Here is a 25,128-nt window from a genome sequence, read left to right as displayed (position 1 = left end):
CGTTATCCTTCTATTCTTTGGTCTATCATTTGATGTCAAGCTCCACTGGTGTTGTGCCAAGCGAATAATTATAATTAATAAAGTTATAAGTGCTTAAATAATAGATTTTGATTTATTCATGGTTATTGGTTATTGAATATTTGATTTCTTGTACGAGTATGTTATGTTCTTATAGACATAGACATATTCCAAGCAACTCGCCAGTGCTTGGATGGAGCTTAATTGTACGATTAGTTTATTCTAAGTACATTGTGTGTCATTCATGTGGCTGCCATTGGAGCGATCCATCGAAAATCAATTCTTTGTAGCAAAAACCATTCCGTTGATTTCTTTGTTCCTAAACATATTGAATTTAGTTTGTTTCGCGACGGAGGGAGAAACGCAGAGACGGAAATGGTTATTAATTGTGGTTGTTGGTTGGAGCTTCTTATACAAAATGCTTACTTAACTATGGGCTAATGCTTAATGCTTCGCTTCCCTTTCGGTGCATCGTATGCTTGCTGATGGAATGCCCCCCACACATGGTTGAACTCAAAATATAAATTTGTAGATCAGATGGGCTTAGGTTATACATACATACTCGTATATGTAGTATATGTTGCATTGGAATAGGATGATCAATTTTTATTCTAAAGAGAAGGAGTGGAGTGGAGTGGGCAAAGTAGTCTTGCCCGGCCTAAAACTATCACATCAAAAATTCGAAATTAAACCTAAAGTGAAGCCAAATGTGGGCGACATCCGTTGAATACCTGGCTCAGTCGATCAGATGCCGTGCATGGTCCTGGGGTGTGAAGAATATGATCGCATAGATGAGGCCATCGCGCACCGACTCCGTGGGATTGCCGACATTGAACATAAACTTGACGCGATGGCTGTTGGCGTCGGGCACGCACGAGTACATCGGATACCAGCCGGCCTTGTTGAACACCACATATATCTTGTAGATCTGATTGCGGTAGATATACACCGGACGGTCAAAGGTGATGTCCAGCAGCGAGTCGTATCGCACCCGTGCCGTACAATGGGTGTAGGTGATGCGCGAACCGTGCATATCCTGGATGTGTGCGTACAGAACCTCATTGTAGCGCTCCGTGAAGCCGGCGGAGGTCATCAGCTCGCCGCAGAGCACACGCGTGGGCACCTGTACGCCCAGTATCCAGATGTTTGTGTCCACCTGAAAGGTGACGCCCGCATCCGTGACGCTCGTATTGCGATAATCAAACTGACGTGTCAGCGAGCGCGTGCAGTAGGCACGGACCATGTCGTTGTGTTGATTGCCACCAGATTCTCCTCCAATTCCAACTCCACCTGCACCAGCACCAGCGCCAGCACCGGCACCTCCTCCAGCCACACCTCCCACGGCCGGTGGCTCGTTGTCATTGGCGTTGTTCGGGCCAACGGGCGCAGCTCCTCCGCCTTCATAGCCATCGCCAAAGCAGCGCAATGTGGCATGGCTGGGTGGATTGGCGCCCGGATTGTCCGCCACACTCACCGTTTCCGGGGCGCGCAGCCCTATGGGCATGATGCCTTCCTCGCCAAAGATGCCGGCATTAATAGGGGGGGCGGGCGCGTCGGCGCGATTGTTGGTGCGATGTATGGTGGCCCCCATGCGGGAAAAGAGCACCTCGCCCCCGTTGTTGCGATTCCCAAAAACCGGAAAGAAGGTTGCCGTCGCTGCGGCAGCGGCACCGGTATGACGATACGAGGCGGCCAGCTCCCGCTGTCGGTGGGCCGGCTCGTAGAAGTTCCGAGTGCTGCGCGAGATGCAGAAGCCCTCGGGCATGTTGCAGTCGTTGAGCGTGGGACTGGAGATCTTGATGAGGATGGCGAGTGCCTCGTGCTGCTGCAGCAGCTTGGATCGCGCCGGTCCTTCGGCAAACTGCTGCGGTGTCATCGTAAGGAAGCGTATCTTCTTGACCGCCTGGCGCAGCATGGCCCCGTCCATGATGGTGCGCTGGGCATCCATTATGTTGATCATATTCACCTCATCGTCGAGGGCATTGCCCGAGGCGTCGCTCTCAATGATGACCACATCGTCAGAGGCAGCAGCATCGGCCTCGGCATCGCCATTGGCATCCGCATCGGGCGATGCTGTGGCGGCGGCCGCTGCCGCTGCTGACGAGGTTGAGGGCCCATTGGGGTCTGCCTCGAAGCTGTCTCCGTCGTCATCCTGATGCATATGCTGCACCATGGCGGCCACATCTGGCTCCATTTTGATCTCCTCCACCATTATGTCGCCGCTAGAGTGGTCGGGTGACTGCTTGGTCGTCACCTCCTTGTCGCCGGACATGTAGAGGCCCTCGGGCTGGCCGGACTCGTTCAGAATGCCCCGCTCATTGGCAAACTTCAGCAGGCAGTTGAACAGATCCAGTTCCGAGTCGATGTTCAGACGGTTCTGGTCGAGTATGGCCATCAGTGTGGATACCTCAATGTCCATGAAGCTGGGATCCGACAGTACCTCCCTGGTGTTGGTGGAAATGAGGTCCATGCTGCTCTGCATGATGCGCGGCTCGTCGAAGAGCTTGGCAAACTCGTAGGCGCGACAGGCGTTCTTGGGACTGAGATCGGCCCATAGGAAGTGGGTGCAGCGGGTGACGACGTGGGGCAGCATATACTTCTTGGCCACGTAGCACAGCTCGCAGGCCTTGTCGAAGGAACCAATGGTGATGCGGTCCGTGTAGATGTACTCCATCATGGCCTCGAAGGCCTCCGGCTGCACATCGGGTATGACAATGGGATCGGTCTTGTCCGGCAGATTGCCAAAGAACATCCGCTCAAATACCGGCGAGCCCATCGCCAGGAGCAGCTTGTGGCCGGCAATGATGCGATGATTGGGCGCCGTGCCCACCAGAAAGCGACAGTCGGCCCATTTCTCAGTCTGCAACAGATATTGGCCGCGATCCTTAATCGCAGTCAGATTGTTTTGCCAGTCGACATCCATGACCCTGTCTCCGTGCAAGGGAATCGTTAAATATCGGCTGTTGCTTGTTGCCAATGCTATTTACCACTTTTTTGCCCGCTCTAGCGCGCAAATTAAACAGTTTTGTTGTATTTAAAAGTAGAAAATAGGTAAAATGCACAGAATTTTTGGAAATTGTTTAGGTTGCAGTGTTGCTATACGCTTTCACTGCGCAGAGCATAGTGCTGCATAACGATTTCGGCAGACCATCGATATACTCTACTATCGCTGAGGCTGTGCGGCCATCGATGGTTTTACAGCACTAATAGCAACAATTGCAAAGAGAAAAATAAAAAGTCGAATGCGCATTAGGCTGAAATAAATCAACGTTTTTCTTATAAAATCAGTCAGCAGCCAAAGCCAAAGAAAACAAAGAAATATATATATATAGTATCAGGATTAAAGCGAAGCATATAAAAGTGCATTTAGAGCCAAGAGCATTAATCGCTAGTCACCTGCGTGCTGTGGGTGTGTGCGTGTGTGTGTGCGTGTTTGTGTGGGTGCGTGCGTTGTGAGCTGCGCGTGTGTTTGTGTGTGCTTTGTTCTAAAAGAGCCGCTGGTGTGTGGAAATGGCGAAGAAAACCTACGATTTGCTCTTTAAACTGTTGCTAATTGGCGATTCGGGTGTTGGCAAGACCTGCATATTATTTCGCTTCTCCGATGATGCCTTCACCTCGACCTTTATATCCACCATAGGTGAGTGCATGGCCTGTCCAAAAAGGCAATCGAATCGGTTTATTTGTACAAACACTTGCCTACAATTGACTCACATACATACACACATATGAACATGTGTATGCACATGTGTGTAGAAGCCGAACTTGTGTCAGCTGTGGCAGTGGGTAGGCGGCAGCGGCGACGGTGTCAAGGATATGCGTGTGTGTAATTGGGCGTGGCATTGTCTTATCTGTGGGATCGGTACCATGCATCCAAGAGAAAACTCTACATGCACATGTTCCCTGGGATGAATGCATTTTACTGTTTCTTTCTGCATGTGCAAATAAATATGCATGTATGTGTGCATGTAGAGATCGTTGCAGCCTTTGGACTTGGCCTGTGGGGAGAACTTTGCATAGCTATGTCTGTGTCTGTGGCTGTGGCTGTGGCTGTAGGGTAACGGTAACCCTTCCCCTAGTTAGGCAATAAAACTAGATTAATACACGTAACCGATACGTGCAAACATTTATTTATCTATCTGGCTCACTTCCATGTCCGTGTCTGTCTGTCCCATGGGCCCTGTGTGTACCTGCGTGTGTGTGTGTGGTGCTCTGGTGATTCATTATTTATGAGAGAGGACAACCGAATTCTAACGCATGCTGTGACGTCATAATGTATGATTAAATTTTGATTCATTTGTAGGAATTGATTTCAAAATAAAAACCGTGGAGCTGCGGGGCAAAAAGATCAAACTGCAGATATGGGACACGGCCGGCCAGGAGAGATTCCACACAATAACCACCTCCTACTATCGTGGGGCGATGGGCATCATGCTCGTCTATGACATAACGAACGAAAAGAGTTTCGAGAATATCGTCAAATGGCTACGCAACATTGACGAGGTGAGTGCAAGCGTCCCCTGATTGATTCATTAACATCATTCACACACAATCTCTCTATCTCTCTCTCTCTCGCTCGCTTGTGTGGCTCTCTCTGTCTCTCTGTCTCTGCAGCATGCCAATGAGGATGTGGAAAAGATGATACTGGGCAACAAATGCGACATGACGGACAAGCGTGTGGTGAACAAGGAGCGCGGCGAGGCGGTAAGTAAAACTCAAAAGATTATGGGGCTTGAGCTGCGGTCAACTTCTCATTCACTCTCTCCATTCAGATTGCTCGAGAGCATGGCATTCGGTTCATGGAAACATCCGCCAAGTCGAACATCAACATTGAGCGTGCTTTTTTGCGAGCTCGCCGAGGCCATACTGGATAAGACGTCTGGGAAGGAGGCGGCCGAGAATCCGGAGCGTGTCGTCATCGATCGTCGGAATAATGACAAGGCGCCGGGCTACAGCAAATGCTGTGCGTAAAACGGGGACGAGTGGCGTGGAGTGGTCAAGGCTCTCTCCGCCGTGGGGCCGTGGTCGTGTCGTGTGTGCGATGAAGACGAGACGAGAATTGGGAGTTTGCGGATCAGTTTTAGAAACAAATGAAGCAATAAACGTAGACAAAAAACACACACGCACACACACACACACAGAGCGTGGTTGAATGGAGAGGAGAGAAATTACTTACTACAACAAAAATATGCAGAAGGAACAACAACAGAGCAAGCACAAGAAACAGCAACAGCAACAGAAACAACCTACCTAAAAGTTTAAACAATTTGCAACAACGAACATTTGGACGAGACTTTACAATGATGTTGGTTATAATGGAAGACACAGACTCAGAGGCAGAGGCAGCTACAGATGCAAATGCAAATGGATGTGGGATACGGATACGAATACGAATACGTTAGTTAACGCACAACACAAGAACCAACAAGGAAAAGTGAAGGAGCAGCAGCAAAGAATGTGAGAAACAGAACTGCATTTCATGTCTGTCTCAGGGGCCACTCCAGGCGTCTGGCACTTGGTTTGCCCCCACCATGAGGCGATCTCTAGTTAGCTAACGTGGTACAGATTTTTTACAATACGTGTAATAGGGCTTAATCTCCACTAGAAGAACGTAACCAAACACACACACAACCTTTTTTCCATAGAATGTCTCTATAGAGTCTAGAAGCAAACATAAAAAACAAACAGAAACAAAAACCAAACAAAAAAACAAGCAATTTTTTGTATAATGGAACATTTTTTGATATGCTATATACGATGATTCCTAGTAACTAACTAACTATTACCACTACATTAGCGCACCTTTTACTGCTCCGCCAACAAGTTTCCATCTTCCGATTTGCTACAAGCACACACACACACACAAACCTCTGGCAAACGTTTTGTTTTTTATAGATTATAGAAATTATAGCGCAGTCATTAGACATACAATATGCAGCCATGCATCACCCTCCGCAATATCCTGGAACGCTAAATATTGCATCAACATTAGCAGAACAGAAGCAGCATTTCGATAAGAAAGTCTGAGCATTTGATTGTTGATTTTTGGCACGACTATCAGGAATGTCAATGACATGTCTCGATCGCCCATTGCTTCTGTCTGAAATCTGACTTGAACATGTTGTAATAATTGTTTACCATCTAATACTAGTACTTACCTGGCTTGAGATCTTGCTTACGTTTCGTTTCGTTGTTTGTGCAAGTTGTCGCAGAGTTGGGTTTCGGGTGCGGGTTTGGGCTCGGGTTACTCATGCCAGAGGTTGGTTTCGCTGTGCCACTGTTTCCACGTTTTGTTCACTGATCATTACATATATATACATATATATAGAGAGTACATAAACAGCTGTAGGCATGGGCATTGGGTGTGTGTGGTTGCCCAGCTAAAAACAAAATCCAGCCTAAATATGTTCATGCTAAATGTACTTTTTCCTTCTTGTAATTTTATTGTAAACCATTTAATTTTTTTTTTTTGTGTGTAATACTTATTATTTGTAATTGTATATGGATTTAGTGTAGTTGTCCACACCAAATGATTTACCGATTAAAAAACAACAAAATATATAATGAACAATCCAAAAATCCAAATTTTCAGCATTCCTCGGGGCGCACATCCGACTTTCCTTTGCTCAATAGATGCCACAGAATAATGTGCAGCAACTCCATCTCATGGCGCTCGAAAAACAAGTCTAAAATGCTTAGAACTCCAATCAAATAGATAACATTCCATGCCCTGGCGACGTCTGCCTAGAAACGTGCTGAGAGCTAGCCAGCGTCTGATTATAAAACTTGAAATAAGCAGAATTTCACACACAAATCAAACATTTCATCAATTTAAAGCGATAAAGCTGCAACCTTGGCACCGTCTGGATGATGCAATTTCTCCCTTAACCGAAAGCAATCAAATCTTTGGGCAGCAAAGAGTTTTCCAGGCAGTTTTCACACAACTTTTAGCCAGTAAAAACAAATCTGAGGAGCGGCACATAATTGGAATGTCGAGATTTTACATTTTAATCAGAGAATTGTGCAGCGTGCAGCGTGCATTACGAATACATTCCGGCATACATAATAAATATGTATTTATGTACATATATTTATGTATGTACTGGCTACTGGACACACTGATGCACGCAGGCACCCGCTATCCATGTGGAGAGCACACGCAGCTCGTCGTCCAGGAGTATGAAATCGGCATCCGAGCCAAAGTCCAGGGTGCCCTTCTGTTGATCGATTTTGATGCAGCGCGCAGGATGCAGTGTGGCCGCCTCAATGGCATACACAATGGAGCAATCTGTGTGGATTAGGCATAAAGATTAGACCAACTATTTATCGGTGCATTGCCTCTACTCACTGGTGGCCTTGTGGAAAATGCGCACGCACTCGTCCATGGGCGCAATGCTGCCGCAGAGTGTCTCTGTGCCGGCAATGAAGGCCTTGCCCCTGCGCACCTCCAGCGGCAGCTGGCCGATGTGATGGACGCCATCCTCCAGGCCCAGCGCCGAAATGGCATCGGTCACCAGCACCAAGCCCTCGGGATGGGTGCGATAGGCGATCCTCAGCGCAGCGGGATGTGTGTGCACACCATCCGAAATGATGCCAAAGTAAACGGTCTGACCCTGGGGCACGGCATCGGAGGCGAGCAGTCCGACAAGGCCGGGATCGCGATGATGGAACGGCAGCATCGCATTGAACAGATGCGTTATCATGGTGGCACCCTGCTGCACGGCACGCTCGCCGTCGCTCAGCGTAGCCACAGAATGGCCCAGGGACACGGTTATGCCCTTGGCCACCAGCTGCCCAATCACCTCCGGATCACTGACCTTCTCCGGCGCCAAAGTAATGATCTTGATGCGCTCCAGCGAGCCATAAGTGGTCTCCAGTGTCTCCAGTCCCTGAAATCGATGGTGATGGATTAATGACATAGAAATGGAAAGAGATTCACTCCGCTCACCTTGTCGATTGTCTGAATGCAGTTCTCGGGATGTGCGCCCTTTTTCTGGGGATTGATGAACGGACCCTCGGCATGGATGCCCAGGATGCCGGCACCGTTTGGCACAGTTTTGGGTATGCGCGGCAGTATCGCATGGTAGCTGGCATTCGGTGAGGTCACCAGCGTCGGGCAGAAGGAGGTAACGCCCGACTGCACCAGTCCCTGGGCCACCTTGTTGACGCCCGCCTCAATGGTGTCCTTGTCGTGCGAGAAGTCCACGCCATAGCCACCTAATGGGTAGTAAAGTGCTCATTAATAGGGTCATTCCAATGCTTATCGCGCGAACTGGACTGGAGCTGGTGCTGGGGCTGTGTGCTGTTTGTGTGGTGACTGCGGTGCAGCACTTGTGGCGGGGCACGATAAGATTAACTCGCTGATTACGTGTCCAATCAACAGCCGCTCATGTAAATGGGCTAGCGAAATTAATCGACCTTGACGCGCCAATTGAATCCGCAGCAGTGAAAGTGAAATGCGTGGGGGAGGGATTTTGTTTACCATTAATCTGCAGGTCAATGTAGCCGGGTGCTATGATGGCATTGTGGCAATCGATGCGCTTGTGGGCCCTCGCCTGTTCATCGAAGAATACAGGCTCGGGATTGATGATCCTGCCATCGCGCACCCACAGATCGTCGCGGACCAACTGGTGGCCGCGCACCAGGCGGCAGTTGGTAAATTGCAGCAATCGCTGCTGGGGGCTATCACAGTCGCAGCTCCGCGGTGTCGTCATGGCAGTTGGTGGTCGTTAACTAAATTAAGCTTATTTTAAACACAAAACAAAGTAAACATTGCATTAACAAAGTATAAAAACGTAAACGAAAACGAAAACGAAAGCGAAATTAACGATAAATAAATAAATGAACAATCAGTGTTGCATAGTGGCAGATCCTCGGAAATATACCGAAATATACTCTTTCATTTGCAAAATATACTGTAAATATACCGTGAGTCTTAAATCATTTCCTCAGCTTTGATCTTCTGTTTAATATTTCCAGCTAGTTAGGACTCTTAGCGCTTAAACTATAATTTTAAACAGTACATCAATCAATGCTCCACAATATTGGCTAATTTTCATGACTTGCAAAATAAGGGTAAAACTCACTAAACTCATTTGACAATTTGTTGCTGGCCAACCGACAGTATAGTAGGGTATGGGCACTTTTGTACCCTATTTGCCATAATTAATATTAATCCATTTTAACAACTGCTTTTAAACATTAACAATGACTTTGTCTTAGACTTGCATGCTTTTAACCTCTTCATATGTTTCATATGTCCTATATACCGATCTAGATACATTCTCGGCATCTATAATTTACTATCTATACCAACACAGATTGATATGTTATTGAGCCAGAGATTTCCAAAATTTCCACAAATCGAGAATATCCATTCCTCCCAGGGTACTAAATGTTGCTGGTCACCCTGCCACTAAGTGCTGGTGGGTGAGTGCCATAGAAATACGCTAAATAACGACAAGATGGACAGTCCCATGAGTGTGTCAGCAGCCAGCTTCAGCTTATGTGTAGTCTATCGATACTTATCGCTTAGGGTGGGAGATTTGAATCACTTTAATGCAGTTCCTGTCAATCTTTAATTCAATTTTTGATTGCATATTCAACTCTTGGGTTGACTTTATTATGCACAGAGTCTCTCTGTGGGCCCATGTCCAATTTGTTTTTATGGCCCAAAATGCTTTGAGGGAATTAGCAATTTTGCCACTTTGACACTCACATGACAGCACCGCCGCCTCTGCTGATGCTATCGCCGGGCCATACGGAGACGTACACGCTGTGGACGCAGCATAAAATGACAATGTTTGTGAAACAACAGAGCCAAAGAAGAGGGCAAAGAGGTGGCTGAGCCACTGCCTGCCTGACTGCCTGCCGAAAATGCAAATGCAAATGATAATGATGACACGGCAGCAGCTTCAGCAACAGCCACAAAACAGAAACAAACAATAAAGCAGTGCGAGCCGAAGTTGTAAATACTCTTCCCGTTGAAGGGTAGAATTTCCCTTGGCCGAACTTATTTTGCAGCGTGTTGTTGCTGCCAATGTCAGCTTGCAGTCGACTTACCCTATGTGCAGGGTATACAAACTATACCGTTGGCTGCAGGTGTCCCTCTCCACATGCTCGTGGGCCGGCCTGCGCCGAACGGACGACGGCCGCTACCGCTGCTGCTACTAATCCACAATGGCCGACATTTTACACAAATTGCAGCAGCGCTGTTTCCCCTCTCCCCCCCTGACAAACCATGCGAAGTCCCAGTCCGCTCTCACCTGCACTGCCATGCTCCTCTCCGCAAATGACTTGCAAAGGGGGGGAGGGGACCGGCAGAGTGCACTCGAGGTGTGAGGAGGTGCGATACATAGGTTCACTCTTTTTTCTCTATTGGCAACTGATTAGCATTTAAATTAAAATGTCGCAAAGTGGCCTTAACAAAATGTTCTACTCTTTGTGTGCTCCGTCCCGCCCCGTGTGTTCTCTCGACACCATCGCAACGCCTTGCGACACCCCACGATATATGCCATTGCAGTTTATTGTCTCTTCTCTCTCTCGCTCTTGATGTCACCTGTTTATGCCGAGATTGGCTCGCTCCTTTGTGCTTTGCACATTAGGCGCTACTGCGGCAGAGAGAGAGAGAGAGAGAGAGAGAGCGGGAGAAAGCGAAAGAGCGCAGTGAGCCGGAAAGTGTGAGTGAGGGGTGGGGTACAGGTAGCGGCATAATAGGCAAATATCGTTAAAGCGATCTCTGGTCTGGCAATGGCACACTTGGGGTAAGTTCCGTTGGGAAGGAAGGAAAGAACAACCGTAAAATCAAGCGATGGAGAGCAGCAAGAGAGCAGCAGGCCATGGAATAACATACTCTAGATCTCTTAAATTTCTCTTAAATGTATGTCTATGCCCAGAACATAATACAAATATGTAAAGAGATATGTATGCACATATGTATGTACATATGTATGTACATATGCATGCACTTTGTTTACAATAATTTCATTTGGCAAAAATATTGTGGGTTTGGCTTTTGTTGGCACTTCAAACAGCCTCAGCGCATTGCATAAGACTTAATTATGGGAATTAATTGTCTTTCAATGAATAATGTTAATTGATTTGTTCGCGTCCATTTACACACATAGTAGATAACTGTGTGTACATGTGTATGTATGTATGTATAAGTGTACATACAATAACTATATAAAATTGAAGTAATCAATGCTCCTTATGGGCGTCCTTCAATAGCGCCGTGCGTGTCTCTCGCTGCAATTTACCAATTAATTAATCCAATACCAATTCATTTATTGTTCATAATAGCGAAAATACCACAAAACGATATGAGACAAGTGGGAGCGCCATTGGCTCTGGGCTATCAAGCATAGGGATACCCTCTACCTGGGCAAATCTCTTGCAAAAATCTAACAAAAATATAATGGAAAAATAATGAAAATAATATTAGATATGTACAGGCATAGCTGCGATTCATGTTGCATAAATAAGTTATGTGCCCTAATGCAGAAGAATGTTTTAATGTACAAATCTACATCTACATACATACATACATATGCAACTACATACATACATACATATTAATCCTTTTTTATTTGTTATTGCAATATTTTAACAACATGACAACATGGTAGTTGATTTCGATGCGCAAGTTGACTTGTGCTCTAAAATGTATTGAATGCATCACACATGCAGATAAATATGTATGTATGTATGTACATACATATGTAAACATGCATGTAGATGTAGATGTAGTAGATGGTAATTGGATCCACCTACATATTAGCGGACAAATTGCGTACGCTTTGACAGTGTCGCTTCTACTTGTTTGCACGACAATTATTTATAAAATAAACTTAAGAAATCTCAAATGATTAACTAAATATTTCCGAAGCTTTGTCAGAAAATTAATATTTTGGTGAAGTTATCAAAGGACAGCAAAAAGGTCAATAAATGTTCCAGAAATTATGATAAAAATTTACATTTTCATTCATTCTCTCTGTTTTTTTCAACAGTTTTTGCTTAAATAGATCCAATTTCAGTGTATAATATTGGATTCTGAGCATTAAAGGAAGCTCTGCGCTTGGTATTCCATTTAGAGCAATGATTAATGTAATGACTAATTGAATAATTATGCAAGGTGCAAATTTTTGGTATATTATATTACAGGAGCGTCATGCACGACACAGCAACCGCACCGATTATTAGTTAATTTCATTAATTAAAACATTCTGTGCTCGTGTCACAGAAATATGCGCAACACATTTAATGGCATTTACCTGCCTGCTGTTGACACAGACGTACGGCAGGACAGGAGACGACTTTCCATTTATTTAGAGATGAAATTCCCTTACGCTTGATGGGGATTCACTTTGTTTGTTTGCACCACAAATACCCTGGCAGGCTGTGTGGTATCGCATAAAACAATTCAATATTTGCAAATGATATAATTAACACACATATTTATAAACAAATAAAATGCATGCCCTTTCAATGGATTTTCGATAGCTGAAAGATAATTAAACAAAAGTTGACTAAAAACAAACAATTTTCAATATTTCCTTAAACCTTTGCAAAGCATACAAAATCTGAACGCGCATTCTTGGTTTTGTTTAAACAAATATTTCACTTTTTAAGTTACTCTTTTTTTATCAGACATTTCTGCACTTTTTTTTATTGAATTTTGTCACTCTTTTTTTTGTTGCTGAAACTTTGCTTTGGTTTTGTTTTTGTTTTTTTTTGCATTGTTAGTCGTGAAAGTATTTTTCGGCATTTTTCACGCCATTTGTTGTATGCCGATTGATGGCCGGTTTTTTCAGGGTCAGTAATTGTTGTTGTGGGTCGACAGCCTGCTGCCTGCTGCCCCACGCTCCCCTTTGGCACACAGATCCTATGCATATATATGCGCTACTTATGCGAGTTTGTGTGTGTGTGTGTGTGTCATCTATGCTCACGTATCAATAAGTGCTTGAGACGTGGACTGAATTTTTTATTACAGTTTGTATGCACAATAGTGGATGTTGTCCCTGCCCAGGAGCCGCAGGACTGGAGGCCAGCAAGGGGACAAAGACGAAGAAGGAGAGCGCAAAAGCGGACAAAGGGGAAGCCGGAGACCAGCAACAGCAGCAGCATGGGGAGGGAGTACAAGAATAAGACGAAGACGAAGACGGAGTCCAGAACCAAGCCGACAAACGACGACGACGAAGAAACTGTGTGTGAGGATGCGAAATTGGCTGTGAAATATTTGCCGTATATGAATATATGGACACACATCACAACGATTTGGATATATGTATGTATACATACATAAGTACATACGTACATACATATTTATATGTACTTACATATTTACATACATTTCTACATATGTCCCACGTTGGAGCACGAGCGGGCACAGTGCCTGTGCCTGTGCCTGTGGGTGTCTTCCCTTTTTTTGTTGCCGTTTAGCTGTAGGCGTGGACGGACAATTGGCCAAGATGAAATCAAATCAGTTGCAAACTTAACCAGCCATGGCATAAGGATGGATATGACCCACAAGTGCGAGTAGTGGGCTGGGTGGCTGCTCCCCCAGTCCATCACAACCCCGAGAAGACTCACGGACAATTGCCTCTAATCTGGTGGTTGGGGCGGCTGTGGGAGGGAGCGGCAATTCAAAACTAATCCAGGAAGGCACGGAAAGGGATTAGCTTTGAACTCCACTCGTGGTGGTGTGTGGCGGGGGCAGTGGCAAGGGCAGGGTATGGTATGTCAAAGTGTCTGCCCCTTCCGGGCACCATAAATGCGACACTTAAGTGCGGTAAAGTTTTCATTCAACGCTCTGCGAGTATGCCCCGATATGACCGAAATCGCTTTCAGGTAATTTGTCTTGATGGCTACTTGAGACCGGGTGCGGTGCCTATCCTTATCCTTAGCCCGGGGTCGACGTCTCTCGTCTTCGTTAATTACGGACAGCGTTGAAGCCAGGGCTTTGGCTTTGGCTTGGGCTTTGGACCCCCAAAGGGAAACAATTGATGTATAAATCAATAAAAACATGTGCATAAATATTTGCCAAGACAATCTAAATAAATTACACTGTCAGTGCAAAATGCTCTTTGTGTGTGTTGGGCTGCACTGTGAGAAAATAAATACAATATGCTTGGGGTATGGCCAGCGCCCTAGCGGCGTAACAGCGCTGTTAGCGGCACTCTCTGCTAACAGACTGTAGTCGCAGTCGCCGACAGCTCTGCTAACAGACTCTAGCCGCAGTCGCCGACAGCTCTGTTAGCGATCCAAGGCAGCACTCTGTTAGTGCTCTACGACAGCGCTCTGTTAGCGATCCAAGGCAGCACTCTGTTAGTGCTCTGCGACAGCGCCTGTTAGTGCTCTGCGACAGCGCTCTGTTAGCGATCCACGGCATCGCTCTGTTAGCGATCCGAGGCAGCGATCTGTTAGCGGTCCAAGGCAGCACTCTGTTAGTCCTCTGCGACAGCACTCTGTTAGCAATCGCTGTTGGCGCTCTGCGGCTTTCACGAAGAATTCTGCAACCTAGAAGGAAATCAAGCTACGATTTGTGACTCCAGTTGTATGATGTAAGCATTGCTATTTAAATTGTTCGCTCAGTGTAGAGTCCACAGTGGGCTTGCACAAAAATCTCATGCAAAATGCATGCAAAAGACAAACGGAGGCAGTCCACAGGCCAGGACAGGTTGGACAGACTAACGAACGGACAGCCAAGATGAATTCTGCAGCTTACTTATTAACTGGCCTTAGCACAACAACTCCAGCTGCAGCTTTCCATCCTCCAGCTCCAACTCCACCTCCAGCTCCACCTTCATTTCCATCTTCATTTCTCTCTCTTTTCTGGCGGTTGTTTCTGGCTCCGTCTGTCTGTCAGATTTACTTTACTTTGGACCATAATTTGATGTATTGTGCTTTATGGAACGCAATTTAAATATGTGCGCAATTACGTAAAATGTTTGCCAGTCTTCTGGCCAGAGCACCACACACACACTCACACACACAACCACACATACACACCCATTGTACATTGTGTGTGTGTATGTATGCAGCAGAATGGCAGCACACAGGCAGCCACATGCCGACCGACCGGCATCCAACATATGGATGGACGTTGCTCTGGCTGGTTGACCAAAACGATTCCCAACCATTCGGACGGACGGACATTGCTGATGGCTGAGGCAGGTGCCAACTAATCAAAAATGCTAGCAATTATAATTGATTAAAACGGCACGGCATGGCACGGCACGGCACGGATGATGATGGTGATGATGGCTTCGCTCTGTCCGGACAACGGGTCTCGGGGGCGTAGCCACATGGACTGGAGCGAGGGGAAAGGGCAGAGCGTGGAGTTATAGCGGGCTTACGGCTGTATGGCCATGGGGGATGGAATATGGAATCAACGCCGTTTGTTGCAAAAACGGTTTCGCTTACAGATAATGCCACCTTTTCGGGTCTGGTTGGGCGGAAAGCAATAACCGGAGCGTGGGGGGGTGCATATTTTTGGCTGAGCAACACATGCGGAATGATTATAACGGAAACTTGGTTGCTTACAAATTTAACATATACATACATACATACAAGCGGAATTAAAAGACAGGAAAGCAATGAAAAGAAGAGAGGAATTTCTTTGATCAGCAACGAATGCAGCTGCAAGCGAGCAATTTGCGCTCTCTCTCTCTCTGCTCTCATTGTAAGCTCTGTTCCATGGTGAATTTACTTCACCACAGTGCCAATATCTTTTGGGGACTTTCACTATCTCTATCCCTGTCTTGCGCTTGTCTCTCTGAGCGTGGTGAATAATTCTCTGCTTATCCGATCGATGGTGCATCGCTATGGGTGCATCGTGGTGTCCGCAAAAATGTCGTGAAATCAATTTTGCAGCAAATGTTCAATATGCACCACACAACGGGCGGTCGAGTGGTCGAGGGGGACTGCCTCATACTACCCAACGCCCTCTTAGGTCTAGTATTTCCTGGCCGAGCTCCTGGTATGTGGTCGTGGCTGATTTCTAAAGGACCAAACTCGGACCGCACACACGAAAACCCGAAAATGTAATTGAAAAATGATTTTGTTACACATGTCCCTCGTTGCCCGTCTCCTTCCCACACCAAAGCCACACACCAGAGCCGCCGCCGCCGCCCTGGACAAGGCTTGTGTTTGGAGCTGCTGCTGCTGCTGCTCCTGCTGCTGCTGCTGATGAGGATGGAGAATGAGTAGGACCCGTATCCTGTATCCTGTTCCGGATTGCATTTGCTGCGTTTTGCAGCCTGGCGTTGCTTTTCGGTAATTTCGTGGCCAGGTCGCAACAATTTTTAATTAATTCGTCGCCGAGAATCGGTTGACCAGGGGGGGAGGGGGAACAAAAGCCCTTCCTTGAGCTATCCTAATTAGCATATAAATGACATTGTCCTCTCATTGTCTTAGAGTCAGAGATAAAAGTGGTCGCCGGGCAAAAGGGTATGAGGTAGTTGGGTGGTGGGTGCTGGGTGCTGGGTGGAGCATTGAGGCTCCTTTCAAACATGTTCTACTCGTGTTTGCTTATTGATTTAGCATTAATTGTTAATTGTTAATAACCGAAGAGCGGCCGCAACGAGGACCGCAAAATTTAACGCACCTGACAAACCGCAACAAGCCCCCCCCCCGACACCAGCCGCAGAAACAGAGATGGAGAGAGAGAGACTGAGAGAGAGATAGTCAAAGGAAGAGGAGAGCCAGACTCCACTCGATTATTGGCCATAAGGTTTTGGGGTTTTGTTGGGTTTTCGTTTTCGTTGTCGTTTTTGTTTTCGTTTTCGTATTCGCCGCTGCCTAAACACGAAACTCAATTAACTTGTTAATTTATTTGCCATTTTCTTTGTTCGTGGCGGCGCCAGTGACAACAACTCAACCGAGGACAAGCATGGGGGTAAGGTAACCCATGGCAATGCCTGGCATCGGGTTTCAATTTTTTTTTTCCTTATTATTACTATGGGTATGGGTATGGTAAGGGGTTTCTTGAGCATGCCTCAGTTGTTGTTGGATGTTGTTGCTCACTTGCGGAGTAATCTTTTCTTCCTTATACATTTTCTGGGCCAGTTTCCAGTCCTTTTTGGACTGGAAGTATTCTTTTGCTGACATCTCTTCTGATTTTAAGTTAATTTTACTTTAATAGAGTTTTGCAGAGTTATCATTCTCCCCCCACATTGCTTTTGGTTCGGTTTATTGATAGATGTAGAGAGATAAAAGCATTTTGAGCATATTTTTGTGATTTTAGCATTTATTTTCTTCATAATCTTGTCGATTTTCTGTTAACCAATAACCAACCAATGTTTATGGTTATAATTTTCATTATTTTCACTATTTATTCGTTAAAAATGTTCATCGCTCTTTGGTTTGCTTTTGCCTCTGATCGATTTCAATAATTTCGTTCCCCTGATGCATAATTGGCAGCAGAGACGAACAGTACATCTTGTACTTTTTGGGCAATTGCCGTTTGGTTTTGTGGCTGGGGAATGTGTACCGAGGGGTAGGTTAGAAATCGTTTCACCGTTGCTCACTTTCAACTTTCGTCTTGGCAGTGGCAGGCGCTTGGTGGGCATGGGGAATGGGGTGTGTAGGATGTGCGGTGTGCGGGTAAAGTTTTCCCTTTGTATAATTAAAACTAGAGGCAGGAAACAAAACGTAACGAAACGAAACGAAACGAAACGGTGAAGGCAGCAGCGATGAAGACAAACGAAATTGTTTACATGTGTCTTTGTTACAGTTATCCATTGGTGGGTATTCCGAGGGCGCTCTTCGGTGTGGGCTCTGGGCGTGGGGCGCTAGTGTTGGTTTAGTGTTAGTGGGCCTACAAACCGGTTACAGCTGCTCGGTTACTGCTGGCGGCATGTTTTCTCTTTCTCACTCAGTCAGCAGTCAGTCTGTCAGTCTGTCAGTCTGTCTGTCTGTCTGTCTGTCTATCTGCCTATCTCTTTTCCCGTTTATTTGCCACTATCTACTCTTTGCGTTGTTGTTAAACCCCACCACCACCACGCCACCCCTGAAGCCATTCATTGCATTGCATTACACTTGCATATGCAAGACTTTAACATCTCGCCATCGCCATCGTTATCGTCATCGTCGTTGAGTGCCCCTGTCTTGTTCACGCCCATTTTATTTAGCATTTTGTTGTTTTTTCGGTTTCCTGCGGTTTTTAATTAAAATTAACTTTGTTTATTTTACGCTCCCCCCACCACACAACCCAAAGCTCTCTCTTTCTTTCTCGCCTGCACTCTCTCTTGAGCCGCCTCAGACACAGTAATATTTACTCTGCCCGCGCGCTCTCTCGGTCTTCTCAGCTCTCTTCGTCTTTCTTTTGCATACCCTTTTGCTGCAGGTATTATGATTTGAAGGCATATTTGCGCAAGCTTACACAAAGGTACATACACATACATACATATATTACCGATCAGCACTCTTAGCACTCTTCGGAACGATCATTCACAACAAAGTCTGATTTTTATTTCAACAATGACACCCAATGCATATTCAATAACAAACATCAAGGGCATCAGAAGACTCGACCCTTTCTTTAATTGCTCTCCCACTCTCTCTCTCTTCCTCTCTTCTGTCTGTCTGTCTGTTGCTGTTGCAGTTGTGTGGAGGCTGTTTGTTGTTGTTGTTGTTGCTTTTGTATGAGTAGCTGCATGTAATTGCCGCCGCTTGCGTTGTCATCGCAGCCATGCTTGCCGAATCCCTCTGTCTCCCCCCGTTCCGCTATCCCTGCCGGACGGGTGGATGAGTTTTACAATCATCGCCAGCATCGCTACCCACCTGCCCTGGCTTGTGTAACTTTTTGCTCAAGTTTGTTCAAGTTTATGTGTTATGCTTGCAGATAGCAGCCCGCACTCATTATGATTAGTGCATTTTATTAGCATTTTGATGCAATTCGTTTATTTGCAAAATATGTAGATAAAAACTTAAGGCCACTGGAACATTATTTAACCATTCGGAGTATATCTATGATCAGTTTGCTTATTTAATGGCATTCTTGGTCACCCAATATCTACGTTAATAAATACGAAAAAGCTGTGTTGTGTTTTTTTTTTTGCACAAACAATTGTTTTTCGAAGCGATTCGAATGAAATGCAATTTGCAGTGGTTCATATTTCTACATAAAAAGCCGCCAGTCGAGAGTCGAGAGTCGAGTGTCTCATAAAACATATTTATAATTGCCGCGTGGCTCGTGGATGTATTTCGTGGCAACTTTTGCATACTCTATAGATTCGTTTTTGAAGTTTCAAAGGGGCTTGGTCGTTGGGGAGCACCAGTTTGCAGCTCACAGGCAAAGGACCACTTGTTGTGGCAACTGTCGACACCCATGACCAGTTGGGTGCCCGTGAACTCCATGTAGACACAGTAGCCATCGCCGAAGCGCCTCTTTGGCGGCTCCTTTTCCACAAAGTTGCTATAGTTCATGGGCTGGGCGTCGTTGTGCCAGTAGAAATCGTGCAGTGTCTCGTGATCAATGTCCTTGGGATCGGACAAGCGGCCGCGATGTCCGCCGCACCAGAACACCGTATGCGTTGCCGAATGGGCTTTGTTCTTCAAGTAGTCGGCAATGAGTCTCATCTCCGCCTCCGAACGAACTGTCAGCAGCCGGGCATTGTCATCGATGGCCTCGCAGCCGAGGTTTGCATGCAGCCAGCCCATCTGCAAGCAACCAATCGATGGATCATTGGAGGGTTTCCCCAATGTGGTCGCTGGAAAATACTCACTATGACGGGTATGCTGAGAATTCGCGACTTGTACGTCACTTTGTAGTACTCATAAGTGGGCTATAAAAGTCCCAAAAAGAACAATTAGTGAGAATATTTGTTGGCATGAGAAATGGCTTACGTACGGCCTTGTTGGAGGAGAAGAATAAGCAACGTCCACCGACATCCACAAAGGGCTTTGTACAGCGCGCTGCATAAACAAATAATTAATTGTAAACAGAAAGAGAGAGTGCGAGTGCGAGTGAGAGAGAGAGATGAACATACGTTGCCAGTAGTCCTGAAAGACAGCTGTGCACACCAGGAGCACTACGAAGGTAAGGAACATAAACGATTTGCCCATCGATGTCATGGCGATCGGATCAGGTTCAGCTACAAACTGTGCCCCAAGCAGAGCGTGCAGGAGTCTTTTATAGGCAGAAGGCCACACACACTGCAAACAGCAAACAGAACTGGGAGCCAGCCATCAGACTTCTATTGAATTGCAACGCGAAAAAGGTTTCAAATTTTGTTAGAATTATGAACAACGTCTGGGAACCTATTTCTGGGAACGCTTGCCCTTGGGCACTTGTTGATAAATGTTTATATGAAGTGCAGAAATCAGATCCCCCTGCTATCATTCTTTGAACAAAAGAAAAACTGTTCCAAAAACCAAAATTAAAGTAGCTAAAATATATTGAATATATGGTTAAAGGGGCAGCGATGCAAGATTTCAAGCTTGACTCTCATCGCAGCAGCGATCAATGCTGACAATCTCATTGTTGGAGCCCATCAGGTTCAGCGTGGGAGCCATCAGTGTCAGGGTGCGTACAGATGCCACTGCCTCGGCAAGGGGGGCGCTCGGCGTGGGCTGTGGTGGCTGTGGAACAGCAGCACCTGGCACCTGGGCGGCTGGTAATTCTCTTTTGGCTGCGGCTGCACGCTCCTCCATGAGTTCCGTGTAGAGCTGTTCGATGAGTTCGCGAAAGAGCGTGGGATTCACATTGACGCTGACACCCATGAGGACGAACCAGTCGCCGTAGCCGGCGGTGGTCAGCACCTCGCGTACATGGGGCTTGGGCATGCCGCGCAGATGGGTGCACAGCAGCTGAAGTCGCAGCCGGGCGCAGCAGACGAGAAGGAGGCGGTACAGCATATTCAGAGCGGACAACATGGCAATGAAGAGGAACCACACATAGAGCACGGCAAATATCTTCTCGTTGAGTATGTTCAGCGGCAAGACACAGAGAATGTCGAGCACATTCTGAGTGCCACTCGGCCCATACACAAACATCTCGCACTTGGCCACCTTGGGGAAGACGCGCGATGTCATCATGTTCCAGAGCTGCCAATCGTAGACGGGTATGGCGGCCAAGGCGTGTATGTACTTCTGCCAGAACCCATTGAACACGACATCCATGAGCCAGAAGTTGAGTATCTACCGAATAGATTGGAGAGTGGAAATGCCTGCAGTGATGGAAGATTTTCGTTGACTCACGCTAATCAGCAGGTTGAGCATCTCACAGAAGGTATACTTGATGGCATAGCAGCAGTGGATGCCGGAGAACTTGGATCGAAAGTACTTGGTGAGCATGTGGAGCCGGGTGCGGTAGGTGTCCTCCAGTATGATGGCGCCACCCACCTCACAGCTCAGCTGTGCCATGCGATGCCCCTCCCACACCTTCCACAGATACGAGGGCATGTGGAAGAGCAGCGACTGAAACAGCAGGATCATAAACACCCACTGATAATAGCGCAGATAGAGGCGCTTGGTGACGCCCCGCTTCTCGGGGCCGACGCCCTCCGCTATCGAAATGAGGCGAGCAAACTGCTGATCCCTGGCCATCAGTCCCTGCAGGCCGCTCCGATTGAAGGCCGCGCCGGGCAGGCCCGTGCTGGTGTTGCTCTCGCCGGGCAGTATGTAGGTGCCCATTGTCCAGCAGTAGGACTGAATGTACTCCGTGTGCTTGTTGGTGCTGATGCACAGGATTGGCTCACCGAAGTACTGCTTGGCCGACAGCAGGATCGTGCAGGCCAGCAGTATGACGATGGTGTACTTGGAGTGCAGTATGAATATCGGATCGTATATGCGCACTGTCTTCTGGCGCAGATACTTGGACAGGGGCTTCACTGCCGCATACATGGCTAAATCTTGGGCGGCATTTTGTTTAGTTTTTTGTTGGAGTCCTTTAACTGCAGGCTGGCGCCACTTACCGCTTCGAGTACCGTCGGAAAACTTTTAAAAACTTTTAAATATTTTGATTTGTATTTTGTTTTCAATACAATTTGACACACGAATTTTTGACAGTCTATCTCCTTGCTGTAAAGCAGTGTTGCCAGGGGCATTGAACTGCAGCTGGCAACTGAGTTGCTAACATTTCTGGATGAGATGCGGATTATTATTATAGGCAGAATTAACAAATACATTACAGGTTTTTACCTGTAAATAGTGCAAACGGCCGCGTTGCAAAATATGTAAATTCCTATGTATACATATGTATGTATGTATATGTACACACATTTACAGTAGTGGGAGAGCGAAATATCGGCACGCTTGTTCTTCTCCTTCTTCTCCTCCTTCTTATTCCTTCTCTTAGCTTTTGTCCCTTGCTGCATCTGCTGTTCCTTTCCTCACACATGAAGAGAGCCTTCGTTTTTGCGCTGCTTCCTCTCCCCTCTCTTAACATATGACAACCATTCACCGTTGCATTAAAAAGAGGCCACTCATCAAACGCGCAAGCGTTTGCTCTCTTGTGCTAAGAGAGGGAGCAGAAGGAGAGCCCGAATTGTTCTGGAAGCCAAGCCGCTCACGCATTCAAATCTGCGCCGCTCTCTCAGTTTAAAATCGCGGGTCGCAGAATCCAGAAAATTATAAAAAATCTAGCCGGAAAATTGTCGCGCTGCTGTGTATTGTGGTGTAGTGTGGTGGTGCAGTTTTGTGGTTTAGTTTTGTGGTGCAGTGCAGTGGTTGAAAAGAAAAAGTGCCAAAATTGCAAGAAAAAGTTCCTCATCAAAAAGTGGCGGCGGCCGTCGTCAAAATGGCATGCAAAAAGCAGAGCGGCAGATGAAAAAATGAGGCAATAAGTGAAAAGTGTATTGTATATTTGCTGTGCGCAATGTGTATAAGCATAATTCTATGCAGAAATATATTTTTTTGTTGTTCGTTCATCTCTGGCTAGATGTGTTCGTGTGTTTGTGTGTGCAAAAAAGGCGGGAAAATGTTTCCCCTTCCCACTTCAATACCCAAAGAGAAGAAGCGGAGCAAAGCAATAAGAAAGAAGCGAGAGCAGTGCGTCGACGCTTTTTGCATGGCGAGGTGATGCTTGGTGATCTGACTCTCTCTCGTTAGTGTTTGCGCGCGAAGTTCAGTGCTGTTATGGCTCACCTTATTTCAATTCACCCAAAATACATTCTTACATTTCGGGGCCGGTGCGGTTTCGTTTTCATTTTCGTTTCGTAAATCGTTCGCTCGAATATCGCTTGCGTGTTTACGTCGTCGCACGGTTCTGTTTCTACTTACGACGTAACTATGTAACCATCGACTGCTCATGTGTGAGGGAGAAAGCTAACGAAAACGTAATGGCATCGTATTATTGCCCAAGAGGTAAGAGAGAGCAAAAAAATTGTTGTTAATAAACATTTACTGCAGACATTTTACTGATTTCTATATGGAAAATTGCCCAACAACTCCTATTTGTTCGTTTAATAATGAAAGGAAAGAGTATCCAGCTGATGCATATCACCCATAGATCCCCTAACTGCCTTGCTGTCTGAAAGAGACACTCTTGGCAGTGACACTCTTGATTTGCTCTGTGTGTTTTTGTTGTTGTTTGCGCATGATTTGTTAACCCATCAGTTGGGTGCACTTGAAGCTTGACTATGAACAGCATTTTAAATTCCATCAGCCATCATCAATCCGCAACTAAGCACCGCCGCCGCACTGCCTCCCCAGTGGGTGTCCACTCACGCAAAACTTTTCCCACTCGCACTCGTATTCGTAGTCGTCCTCGTAGTCGTATGTATGAGGATCACGAGCTATGGGAACGGCAACGAATGGCAATAATAATAAAATGATTAATCGATGCTACATGACTGCATATACAAATAATTCCCAACGGTGTGTCGTCATCAGCGTCATTACCCACATCGTCCTCATCATCATCATCATCATCATGGGGTGTGGGTGTGGGTGTGGGTGTGGCAGCAACTACATCGTCATCCACATTATCATCCTCGCTGTCGGTTGGCCCCGTGCAAATGTTTATTGTGGGAATTCGTTGGCTGGGACGTGTCGAGTGGCGACTCCAGCTTCCCAGCAGCCAGCACTCCCGGCCTATACATACATACATACATCTCTCTCTCTCTCTCTCTCTCTCTCCCTCTCTCTTTTTTCTGCTATTGCCGGGGCCACAAAAATTAAATTTATGAATTGTTTCGTTTGTGCGTGACCAGAGATTTACAATAATCAGAAATCGGGAATCAAAGAACACGCTCAGGAGACTAATTAGTCCTGAACGGCTACCCCCGTACACGGGACGTACGCTATGCCCGTGGTGCAAAAATTATAATTATAATTTCTCGTGTCTACCAATTGGCCGTCTCGCCCAGCCCCTGGCCCTGTCAGCCTTCTGCTCTGATTGTTTGGCCATAAAACGGGAATGCGAATGAAATATGAATTGAAATTAAATGAAGAAGTCACAAAACCATTGCCATACCCTTGCAGAGGGTTCTCTTCGATTTTTGGTCATTTATGAACTGATATTTATATTTGAAATATTATTTTAAATATTTATAAACCCAGTTGCCCCGATTGTAACTTATATTTCAATTAAAATGTTTTTAAACGGCATTTTGCAGTCACTTCAGATTTTTGCCACGTCAAACTTTCACAGAATTAAATGGCCATCAGTTGCCGCAGAAAAATGGCAAATTGTAAAATTGTGAATAGAAAAATGGTACACTCAATTGCCATTTGAACGGGAACTCTTGCCCATCAATTAAAATTAAATATAAAAGAGTGCCCCCAATCTATTGCCACTTGCAGCAAAGTGCAACATAGTGGCGAAGCAGGTGATGAATGCAACATTTAGCTTTTAGCTGTGGGCACGCCTTCACTCCGTTTATCGTTTGTCAATCGCTTGCAGTGCAACTCTGCGCTGCACTGCTGTCCCAGGGTTGTATTTGATTTGATGTCCAGGCTCTTATTGGCTCTTATTTAACGAACAATAATCAAAACAGCCGCATTCAAATATATACTAATTTCTTGGCAGCCGCCTCCCAGTCCCAATCTTGCCTCGGTTTACCTCCAATCACAGCCAGGTGATGATCCATTTTGGTGGCCGGGGTTCGGCCACCAATCCGTGCACCACCCATAAAAGCCCATAAAAGTTCGCTGACAGCTTTTTAAATA

The 25,128-nt window shown here is 46.2% G+C and overlaps 5 protein-coding genes across 6 annotated transcripts; 1 reads left to right on the top strand and 4 right to left on the bottom strand.

Moving 5' to 3' along the window:
* Nucleotides 1-609: 609 nt before the first annotated feature.
* Nucleotides 610-3,140, bottom strand: LOC117903189. Of its 2 annotated transcripts, none has more exons than XM_034815046.1 (2): nt 3,006-3,140; nt 610-2,945 (listed from the first exon to the last, which is right to left on the bottom strand). In XM_034815046.1, exon 2 carries the CDS (start codon nt 2,939-2,941, stop codon nt 755-757), a length of 2,187 nt encoding a protein of 728 aa, XP_034670937.1. In that variant the 5' UTR covers nt 2,942-2,945; nt 3,006-3,140; the 3' UTR covers nt 610-754. The 2 variants fall into 2 exon arrangements, with proteins under 2 accessions (XP_034670937.1, XP_034670938.1); XM_034815047.1 differs by having other exon boundaries at nt 610-1,313; nt 1,350-3,119.
* A 96-nt stretch (nt 3,141-3,236) lies between these two features.
* Nucleotides 3,237-6,592, top strand: LOC117903206 (ras-related protein Rab-10). Its single transcript, XM_034815093.1, is given in 5 exon segments — nt 3,237-3,655; nt 4,319-4,518; nt 4,630-4,719; nt 4,788-4,856; nt 4,858-6,592. Coding segments are annotated over 5 exon segments (615 nt in total). The 5' UTR covers nt 3,237-3,528; the 3' UTR covers nt 4,987-6,592.
* A 407-nt stretch (nt 6,593-6,999) lies between these two features.
* Nucleotides 7,000-8,806, bottom strand: LOC117903196 (N-acetylglucosamine-6-phosphate deacetylase). Its single transcript, XM_034815081.1, has 4 exons — nt 8,498-8,806; nt 7,964-8,232; nt 7,364-7,904; nt 7,000-7,303 (listed from the first exon to the last, which is right to left on the bottom strand). The coding sequence occupies exons 1-4, from the start codon at nt 8,727-8,729 to the stop codon at nt 7,122-7,124; spliced, it is 1,224 nt and encodes a 407-aa protein (XP_034670972.1). The 5' UTR covers nt 8,730-8,806; the 3' UTR covers nt 7,000-7,121.
* A 10,421-nt stretch (nt 8,807-19,227) lies between these two features.
* Nucleotides 19,228-20,101, bottom strand: LOC117903205. Its single transcript, XM_034815091.1, has 4 exons — nt 20,007-20,101; nt 19,868-19,932; nt 19,743-19,802; nt 19,228-19,677 (listed from the first exon to the last, which is right to left on the bottom strand). Exons 1-4 carry the CDS (start codon nt 20,089-20,091, stop codon nt 19,243-19,245), a joined length of 645 nt encoding a protein of 214 aa, XP_034670982.1. The 5' UTR covers nt 20,092-20,101; the 3' UTR covers nt 19,228-19,242.
* Nucleotides 20,102-20,451: 350 nt separating this feature from the next.
* LOC117903259 (innexin inx6) lies at nt 20,452-21,933 on the bottom strand. Its single transcript, XM_034815162.1, has 2 exons — nt 21,217-21,933; nt 20,452-21,156 (listed from the first exon to the last, which is right to left on the bottom strand). The coding sequence occupies exons 1-2, from the start codon at nt 21,859-21,861 to the stop codon at nt 20,452-20,454; spliced, it is 1,350 nt and encodes a 449-aa protein (XP_034671053.1). The 5' UTR covers nt 21,862-21,933.
* Between the last annotated feature and the right edge of the window lie 3,195 nt (nt 21,934-25,128).

The sequence above is a fragment of the Drosophila subobscura genome, chromosome A (assembly GCF_008121235.1).
Source record: "Drosophila subobscura isolate 14011-0131.10 chromosome A, UCBerk_Dsub_1.0, whole genome shotgun sequence".
Taxonomy (NCBI): domain Eukaryota; kingdom Metazoa; phylum Arthropoda; class Insecta; order Diptera; family Drosophilidae; genus Drosophila; species Drosophila subobscura.
Note: the sequence above shows the minus strand (reverse complement) of the source record. Positions and strands in the feature narration are given on the sequence as shown.

Coding starts and splice junctions, on each gene's coding strand:
- LOC117903189 (XM_034815046.1), bottom strand. CDS start 2,941: ATGGATGTCGACTGGCAAAACAATCTGACTGCGATTAAGGATCGCGGC.
- LOC117903205 (XM_034815091.1), bottom strand. CDS start 20,091: ATGACATCGATGGGCAAATCGTTTATGTTCCTTACCTTCGTAGTGCTC. Junction 19,933..20,006: donor CTTTCAGGACTACTGGCAAC/GTATGTTCATCT, acceptor TTGTTTATGCAG/CGCGCTGTACAAAGCCCTTT. Junction 19,678..19,742: donor TTCTCAGCATACCCGTCATA/GTGAGTATTTTC, acceptor GGTTGCTTGCAG/ATGGGCTGGCTGCATGCAAA.
- LOC117903196 (XM_034815081.1), bottom strand. CDS start 8,729: ATGACGACACCGCGGAGCTGCGACTGTGATAGCCCCCAGCAGCGATTG. Junction 7,905..7,963: donor GCATTCAGACAATCGACAAG/GTGAGCGGAGTG, acceptor CATCGATTTCAG/GGACTGGAGACACTGGAGAC. Junction 7,304..7,363: donor CATTTTCCACAAGGCCACCA/GTGAGTAGAGGC, acceptor TAATCCACACAG/ATTGCTCCATTGTGTATGCC.
- LOC117903259 (XM_034815162.1), bottom strand. CDS start 21,861: ATGTATGCGGCAGTGAAGCCCCTGTCCAAGTATCTGCGCCAGAAGACA. Junction 21,157..21,216: donor TGCTCAACCTGCTGATTAGC/GTGAGTCAACGA, acceptor TCTATTCGGTAG/ATACTCAACTTCTGGCTCAT.